Source organism: Eptatretus burgeri, chromosome 8, assembly GCF_056783735.1.
Source record: "Eptatretus burgeri isolate ZD-2024b chromosome 8, Ebu_testis_v1, whole genome shotgun sequence".
Lineage (NCBI taxonomy): Eukaryota > Metazoa > Chordata > Myxini > Myxiniformes > Myxinidae > Eptatretus > Eptatretus burgeri.
In genome coordinates this window covers 13,594,274-13,604,273 of record NC_140968.1, presented here as the reverse complement: position 1 = coordinate 13,604,273, position 10,000 = coordinate 13,594,274, and the positions used below count along the sequence as shown (strand labels likewise).

At 44.7% G+C, this 10,000-nt stretch overlaps 1 protein-coding gene across 5 annotated transcripts in view; it reads left to right on the top strand.

The window, feature by feature from the left end:
- LOC147021141 (serine hydrolase-like protein) overlaps positions 1 to 10,000 on the top strand; it is a 49,970-nt gene that overhangs the window by 30,461 nt on the left and 9,509 nt on the right. For all 5 annotated transcript variants that reach the window (XM_085890964.1, XM_085890961.1, XM_085890963.1 and 2 more), the window contains exon 10: positions 5,261 to 5,337. In XM_085890964.1, coding sequence (XP_085747090.1) covers positions 5,261 to 5,337 — 77 coding nt within the window. The remainder of the gene's footprint in view (positions 1 to 5,260; positions 5,338 to 10,000) is intronic.

Below are 10,000 nucleotides of genomic sequence, written 5' to 3'. Positions count from 1 at the left end.
CTTCCGAAGGCCTCAACCCTAACGCAAGCCAAGCAGGACCCGACGGTCTCCTGAACGGCTACTCTCTCAACTCCCTTCTCCAACTCTGCCCTCTAACTCCGCCCACAAACAAAAGAAAATATCTCCTCTTATCCAACTCTGCCCTCCCCCCGCTCCCGGCGTGACTCATGACTCATGCCCTCGTGCTCCATCCCCTGCTCAGCCACGGGTGGGAGGGAGTTGTTGACATCATGAATCTCGGGACGGCAGGGTGGTTCTTCCTCTTCGCAGAAGAGGGGGAGGGATGTCTCCATTGTTCGTTCCCTAACTACTAAATCGATCCGCAGCGCATCTAATCGATTTCTGAACATTTAAACAATGAAACGTGAGCTAGCTAGGGAACAAGCACTTATCGACATAGCTGACTAAAGAAACCTGTATGTTGTGTGCAATCGAATTCCCAAATTCGTAACAATATATTGTTACGGATTCGCGCCCGCCGGCGTGCTGACGGCCACGTAACTCGAATCGCGGCACGTCGCCCACCGGACGGACAATCCAGTCGTGACCCTCTCGGACTAACGCCGGGAACCAGTCACGGGTGGACCTTTCGGTCTCACCGCGATCGAGCCAATCAGCCCCCGCGTGGGATAGGGTTGCTCGCCAAATTCGACCTACCTAAGTACCCACACGGAGGGTAGACCGGGCGATCGCACCTCGCCGCAGGTCGACTTCGGACACGGGCCACTTAAGCGACCCGTTCCGTACTATCGGGATAACCGAGCGGTGTTATTCGTCGACCTCGACGGTTCGATTAATTATCGTGCGTATTCAGCCCACTACCACCCCTTTACGTGAAGCAAGATGAGGATTCAATGAAAGAAATGACGAAGCGAAGCGGGAAACAGTTCAACACAAAGCACATTTATTCGCGATGAACGGAAAGCACACATTCAATTCCACCAAAAGCACATAGAAAAGGAAAAGAAACACAATGCAATTTTACACAAAAAGCAAATGCGACAATGCAGATCTAATACCGATTACGCGAGCACACGGCAACACTTATACAATTTTACTTCACAGACGGCGCCGACAACACACACACTCAAAGCAAAGAAAAAGAACACCCTCAAGGATGAGGCGGGCCTGAGGCCGAGACCGGGTCGGGCCTACCCGTCTGGTGATGAGACGCGGAGCGGCGATGGTGCCTCAACTCCGCGGGCCTCGCGGACAGTGTCTGGTAGGGGGTGGGAAAAGGGCCCCCTTGGTCGCACTATCTCAGCGCGGGGGGAAACAGGAGGGGGTTGCTGATGCTCGGGAGAAAGGAGGATTTCTACTCTGCCTCGAGTCCCGCGACGAGCGTCTCCACCTCGGCCAGGTCGCGCCGTCGGCCTCCCTGGTGTGCAGCTCCCTGCACGACGCGAGCACCCCCTCGTCTGCCCTCGCCGCCTCTCCACAGCTCCGTCCTCTTCGCTCCGACTCCAACGCACACGACGACGACGACGACCAACTCCTTCTTGCTTCTTCTTCCCAACTCCACCGGCTGCGAAGTCTTAACTCTCTCTCTTCTGACGAACGCGGTCGCTTATATAAGCCCCGTGGCTTCGCTCTCTCATCTTTGACCCCCTGCCTTCGACCTTTCACCTCGCTCCCCATTGGCCCGAGAAAAAGTGGGCGTGAATGCATTTTGATCCATAAATTTGCATATAGCGACCGCCCTCCAACGCCCTGGAGGCGGGGCCAAATCGCCCCTCGCTCACCGATTGGACGGCACAAAAGTGGGCGTGTGTCGTTTTTGATCCGTTTTTGGAGCACAAAATCCGTGATTTTGTACACGCTGTTCGGCGCGCGCCCTGCACGAGTCCAACACCGGTACCCACAAGCGGCGCAAGAACGGTGGCGATGCGACGGTTGCGAGGTGTGACGTGAAGCGGCGCCGCGGTGGGTGGTTGATGTTGTGGTTGGTGGTGGTAACAATGGCGGTTGGTCCAAAATAAAGATAGTAAAAGAAAAACGGCTATCCTGAAGAGTCGCAGCACGCATGAATAACATTTATTCCCACTAGACAACGGGTTTGGGCCTAACTACACGTATACTTACGGAGATATCTCACCTAAGGGACCTGAATAGTGGTTTGCGAATTTGGTAACCACAACAATATATATATATATATATATATATATATATATATATATATATATATATATATATATATATATATATATATATATTTATACAGGGGGCTGCAAAAGTAGTATACAGTAATGAAAAACAAAACGTGCGCACAAAACTTATTTTATTGATTATACAAGCATATCAATAATAACATACCATACCAATTTTAATGAATTCTCGTGTTAAATGAATCCTAGCACCACTATTATAATACTGGTAATACTGGTATAATCCTTACTGTATACCTACTTTTGCAGCCCCATATATATATATATATATATATATATATATATATATATATATATATATATATATATATATATATATATATATATATATATATACAGTGCTCCCTCACCTATCACAGTTCATGCTTTCCAGACCCACCCGCGATAGGTGAAAATCCGCGAAGTAGAAACCACATTAATTTAATTATTTAAATATATTTAAACACATTTTAAACCATTATGCAGCATCCACACACTCTTATTAACCTTCCCCACACACATTTAATCAGTTATTTAAAAAAAAAATTAAAAATCTTCATCAGAAATGCGACTTCATGGGGCTGCAAAGCCTAAGACCAGAAATAATTTTTAAAATACTACATTGTACTATAAAATATAAAAAAAAACGTATTATGGGTACTGACCTATGAAGATATGACGATGATGATAGCTGTGCAGTACTGATGATGATGATGAGATGAATGTAGTACTGCACAGCCAAGAAGAGCATTAAATCTCTTCGACTGGAGGATTTGAAAACCCTCGATGTAGTGAAACCGCGATATAGCAAGGGAGCACTGTGTATATGTATATATATATATATATATATATATATATATATATATATATATATATATATATATATATATATATATATATATATATATATATATATATATATATATACATATATACATATATATATATATATATATATATATATATATATATATATATATATATATATATATATATATATATATATATATATATATATATATATATATATATATATATATATATATATATATATATACATATATAAACATATATATATATATATATTGTTGTGGTTGAGGAAATTCGCAATCCACCATTCAGGTCCCGTAAGTATATGTGTAGTTAGCCCAAACCCGTTGTTTAGAGGGAATAAATGTCATTCATTCGGGCTGCGACCCTTTAAGATAGCCGTTTTTCTGTTCTATCTTTATTTTGAGCCAACCACGTCTCAACCGCCATCATACAACAACCACCAACCACAACGCTGCTTCACAACAACAACAACGCCAACAGCCACGACCTTTACCGTCACAACTCGCTCTCGCAATCATCGCATCACCGCCATTCCAAGCATCACCGTGGCCAGGGACCACCACAATAAACCCTCCACCACCTTCACCTCTCCTCCTTCTGCCGCCATTCCCGCACCGCTTGTGGGCACCGATCCTGGACTCGTACAGGGCGCGCGCCAAGCAGCGGGTGCAAAAAGCGGCCTTTCCGGGGAAGTCGGATCAGGAATGATTCACGCCCACTTCTGTTCCGTCCTATCAGCGAGCGCGGGGCGATTTGGCCCCGCCTCCAGGCGCGTCGGAGTAGAATCGAGATATGCAGATTCGAGGATCAGGAATGATTCACGCCCACTTTTCCTCCGTCCAATGGGCGAGCGTGGCTCCGCCCCCGAGCCGATCCTGATCCGAAAATCTGCATATGGTTTCTCCTGCTGACTATAAAGCGCCGAGCGCGGGGCGAATTGAGTGAGGAGAGGTTTTTCTGTTTCGGGCTCGGGCGAGTCGCGGCGGCGGCGGTGGCGGCGTGTGGCAGCAGCAGTCAAGACGGGTCTGGAGGAGAGGCAGTCTGTCGGGGAGCTACAGAGAGGAGAAGCCGGGAACGCGGTCGAGGGCGCAGTGGAGTCGCTCGTTGCGGGACCCAAGCAATCCAGCTATCCTCTTTCCCCAGAGTATCAACAACCCCCCCCCTGTTTCCCCCCGCGCTGAGATAGTGTGAAAAGGGGGCCCCGTTCCCACCCCATTCCAAGCAGTGCCAACGAAACCCGCGGAGGAGCGCGGAGTCGGGGCACCGCCGCCATTTTGCGGCTCATCACAAGACGGGTCGGCTCCACGCGGTTTCGGCCCCAGGCTCGTCTGCCCCCTTGTCGTAGAGGGTGGCCCTTTTTCTCTTGCTTTGGAGTATATGTGTTGTCGGCGCCATCTGTAAAGTAAAACTGTGTTGCCGTGTGCTCGCGTAGTCGGTAGTAGATCTGCATTGTGTTTCTTTTGTTGCATTTGCTTTTGGTGCATAATTGTTGTGTTTCTTTTACATTTGCTTTTGGTGCATAATTGTTGTAATTGTATATGTGTGCTTTCCGTTTGCCACGGAATAAATGTGAATTATGTTGAACTGTTTTTCCCGTTTCGCTTCGTCTTTTCTTTAATTGAATCTCCATCTTGCTTCACGTAAAGGGTTGGTCGTGGGCTAAATACGCCCAATAATTAATCGGAACCGTCGAGGTTGACGATAACACCGCTCGGTTATCCCGATAGTACGGAACGGGTCGCTTAAAGTGGCCCGTGTCTGAAGTCGACCTGCGGCGAGGTGCGATCGCCCGGTCTACCCTCCGTGTGGGTACTTAGGTAGGTCGAATTTGGCGAGCAACCCAATCCGACGCGGGGGGCCGATTGGCACGATCGTGGTGAGGCCGAAAGGCCCACCCGTGACTAGTTCCCGGCGTTAGTCCGAGAGGGTCACGACGGAATTGTCCGTCCGGTGGGCGACGTGCCGCGATTCGAGTTACGTGGCCGCTCGCACGCCGGCGGGCGCGAATTCGCAACAATATATATGTGTGTGTTTTCTTGTTCTCAAAACTTTGGTCCGAGGGCTCTTTGGAGGATCGTCATTGAGCCTCAAACAGCTTCCAACTGCAGTTAGTTTGTATTAATATTCCCAGGGATGGTTTTTAAGATCTCCATAAGGTTCTTCTTCATCATTCCCTTATTTGGAAAGTGGGTATCTGTTGGCGCTATTGAGCCGCAGTTTTTTGCTTATCATAAAACGTATGCTTGTAATATGCCATTAGTTTTTTGTGTGTGTTTTCACAGCATCTTCCTGAAAGAATGGGTTTAACTCATTGCTTGAAGTTGCAAAAAAAGCTCTGTGCCCAAGTCCTCATTGTACTGTAAGTGGAAAAAGAGATGAGCACTCAAATGCCTTAAGGGATGAGGAACAGTGGACAATGTTTTAATGAAATGATCCTTGCGTTCAATGCTCTGAACACTTAAATGATCTACATTTCAGGGATTATACCTGAAGATTGTTTGGTTGCTATAAACCAACAAACCCTTAATTGTTGACCTTTATATCGAATTTTCTTTTTTTCATTTGGTTAAGCAGATTGGAGTGTCACTGCCTTTTCAAAGGTAGTGTTTGAGTGACCCTTCCACGTTTCCATGAGGGAATTAAGAGTGAAACATACACAGAGCAGACTGGCACCACCTATAGGCTACACCAGGAAGGGCAAGCAGAATACCCTCATATTGACGGTCAATAGTGACTGTTGGGGGTTTTATTTTTTTTGTCACCGATATACACAAAATACCCCATAATGACAAAGTGAAAACATTTGTTGGGAAATTTTTGCAAATTAATTAAAAATGCAAAGCTGAAATGTCTTGTGTCAATAAGTGTTCAACCCCTTTGCTATGACACTCCAAATTGAACTCAGGTACATGTAATTTCCTTTGATCATCCTTGAGATGTATCCATAACTTGATTGGAGTCCACCTGTGGCCAATTCATTTGATTTGACATGATTTAGAAGGAAACACACCTTTCTATATAAGGTCCCACAGTTGACAGTGCATGTCAGAGCAGAAACTCCACCATGAAGTTCAAAGAACTGTCCGTAGAACTCCGAGATAGAATTGTCAGGAGGCATAGATCTGGGGAAGGGAATAAAACAATTTCTAGAGGGTTGAAAGTTCCCAAGAGCACAATGAGCTTAATCATTAAGAAATGGAAAGAATATGGAACTACCCAGACTTCCTAGAGCTGGCCGTCCGACCAAACTGAGCAACTGGGCAAGAAAAACGTTGGGGAGGGAGGTGACCAAGAACCCAATGACCATTCTGACAGAACTAGTGTTCCTTGGCTGAGATGGAAGAACCTGCTGAAAGGACAAGTCTCTGCAGCCTATTCACAAATGTAGGCTTTCTGGGAGAGTAGACAGATGGAAGCCACTCCTGAGAAAAAGGCACAAGATAGCACACCGGGAGTTTGCAAAAAGGCACATGAAAGCTTCTGAGAGCTTGAGGCAAAAAATTCTGTGGTCTGATGAGACGAAAATTGAACTCTTTGGCCTGAATGCAAAATGCTACATGTGGCAGAAACCAAGCCGAGCTCATCACCCATCTAACACCAATCCCTACCGTGAAACATGGTGGTGGCGGCATCGTGTTATGGGGATGCCTTTCAGCAGCAGGGACTGGGAGACTTGTAAGGACAGAGGGAACAATGAATGGAGCCAAATACCGGCAAATCCTTGAGGAAAACCTGCTTCAGAGTGCAAAAGGCCTTAGACTGCAGTGAAGATTTGCGTTCCAACAGGACAATGACCCCAAGCATACAGCCAAAGCAACATTGCAATGGCTTCAGAACAAGAACATGAAAGTCCCTGAGTGGCCCAGTGAAAGCCCAGACTTGAATCACATTGAGAATCTGTGCAAAGACTTGAAATCTGTGCAAAGACTTGAAAATTGCTGTTCACCGACACTCCCCATCTTGTTTATCCTGCGTACCCCCACCCCATCCCTCTCCCTTTCACAGATATCCTCTTGTCTTTTGTTCTCCACTATTTTGTGCTTCCCTCTCCCACCCCTCTTGTCTCCTGCCTTGTTATATGCTTTTGTGTATTAGCTCTTTCACAAGCCTTGACTTGGTATCGAAAAAAATTAAACATAATAAAAAAGAACCCACATCAAAAATATTCAATTATTCTGGTTGCTTGACCATGCGTCCGATAAGGTTGACATTTAAAATATACATTCCTCATCACGACTGGGTCATAATTGTGAAGTTTCACATCGATTGATTCAGTGGTTCGAAAGAGGTTTTTTTTTTTTCAAAGATTTTCACTCAATCCAATATAGCTGCTAGATCATGTGACATCAATTATTTGTGAATTCCCTGGTATCCTGAAGGCTTGGGGAACGTTTGTGTGAAGTTTCCCTTCGATCTGACCAGCCGTTCTGGAGAAAATGTAAGCTACGTTTTGGCTACATTGGCTTACATTTTCCTTTTATCATCACACTTAAAACCATTTGATAATTTTGGAGAAATTTGCATCTACATCCGTCATAATGACTGATGTAGCACCAAGAGAATGCAAAACAAATGAAGGAAAAACAAAAATGGAAACAAGACTAGAAAATAAAATAAAAATTCAGAAAAGGCTTTAAAATATTATTGCAATAAAAAGACCGAATCATGAATGCCACACCTGTGCTTTAAGTGATATCACGTGTCGTGGTCTTCCTCCACTACTTACAAGGCCCATGTTAGGATAAACAACGTGACTGTGTGTACCATCGTGACTTTTCTTGCTACTATTGCAGATATTTTGCAGAAATCAAGGCTATGTTTAAGAGTTTAACAAGATGGGACAATTTTGTTTTATATACACAAATTTTGAGGCTCATGGAAGACGTGTAAGCTAGTCGAAGACCTCTTTTTTTAACCCACGTCCTTCACAAAGTCAATCTTTTGATGTATCCGAGTGCACGTTGGTCTGCAAGGCTACATTTCAGTCTTGGTTCTACCATTCTGAAAAGTTTTTTTTTTATTGCATGGAGAATCAGTTTGAACAGATGTGATATCGTTTTTCCACATCACCTATGTTGGGAAAAAAAATACAATGGCTATAATAATTCACGGCAGTTGAAAACTGCCAAATTGAATAGCTCAACTTGCATGCTCAAAACTAATTTGAACGGAGCATCCTAAGTCTCGATTTAATGGTAACAAATTTGTGGTCAATGATTTGTTTACAGAAGCTGTGAAAACAGTGATTCGTGGTGAGGTTAGTAAGAGAATACCCTTATTTATTTTGAAACGATCATTTGAAAAGCAAATTGAACCAGACCATAAAAAAATGTTTTTCAGTTTTTTGAGCGTTCGTAAAAATTGAATGATTTCAAAAATATTGTTACCTCCACCATCGAGGGTGCAAGGAGGAGGTTTTCACCCCTGTCTGTCTGTTTGTGTGCAGGATGTCTCAAAAAGTTGTGGACAGATTCGGACGAAACTTGGTGGACACGTTTGGGTGTGTGACAAGGACGAATTGATTAGATTTTGGTGAAGATCCGAATCCGGAATTGGACACGAGAATTATTTAATTTATTAAGTGATCCTTCACCATTAAGAGGATAGGGCCAAAAACAATATACATACAGCATGATATTTAAAAAATGTATTGGGCCTGCTATGTTTTCATGGATCAGGCATTGCATGGCGGAGGTATGTGCTCCACCAACTGCCCTTCTACTTGACACTATGATCCACAATTCTACAGTGGTGCAAATGCAATATTGTCATATCAAGCATGAAATAAAAGTGGGCAATATATTGTTTTCACCATGAACCCTTAGTCTATCGTTAGTGGATGGCAAGGGCTGATAGGATGGCCGAGAGGCCCGCCATGCTCGCCTCTAAGCTGTCTAGCTTGTTATCGAATCCCGACCCAGCTATAAATTGTTATCCCGGTGTTTCACAGGCAGGGCAATTCATCAATTTGTGTGCCGTCGCTTGGATGGACGTTAAATGAGAGCCCTGTCTGCCAGCATTTGTTGATGGACGTTAAAGATCCCACGATGTCCTTCGTGAAGAGTAGACGAGCTATCACCGGCAACATGAACAAATTCCAAATTCCTGCCCTAACCGGCAGAGGGCATTGCATCAGTGGCATGGTCTCGCCCTCAGCCATGATGCTACCCCACAACCTTGTGCCGCATACGAACGAAGAGGAAGTGGCAGGCAGACAGTGTGGCATTTCAAGTGGTAGATTTTCTATACGAGTTCCCTTGCGAGGAACTTCTAAGTAGGAGGAGGCCATTGGGCACATCAAATCTGTGCAATGGTTGCCAACCTATGGTTGTTTGCCTGTGCTCGTTCCTTTTTAAATGCTGAGCGTCAAGTGAGGAAGCAGCACGTGTCATTTAAAAAAGTCTTAGGTATGACTCGGCTGGGGTTCGAACGGTTGACCTCGCAGACTCAGAGAGGGGACTCTCTAACCATTATGCCACCAAGATAAACAAAATTCGGAAGGGAAGAGCAAGGGGCATAAGCACTAAATAGATACAAGAGATTCTCTCCATGTTACTCTCTGCACAGCACAAAGCACAGGACAAAGTACAGTCAATATTTGCATGGTAACTTTTGTTTTGGAATAGCAACTCATCGATTGAAACCTATTTTAGCAAATTGGACGATTGAAAATGTCTGAATGCATAATGTATGATTAATACTCACTGCAAGTGGTTACTCTTCGTGCCTGTTTAAGACACGACAGGGCTCATAGTTTTTTTAATATAATTTTTTTGTTTTCATAGTCGAGGCTGGTGGAAGAGCTTATCCACTGAATGGATCAAGATGTAATGAGACAAAAGGAATATTGCAGAGAGAGAGCAGGGGAAACACCAACAGCCGAGTTGAAGGATAAGATAGAGGGGGACTTAGACAAGCAATGGGTGTGGGGTGAAAGGCAGGGCAGGAAAGGGTGCATGGGGTTGACAAGAAGAATACAGAAGGAAACTCCGAGGAAGGAAAAACTGCAAAATTTGGAAGGA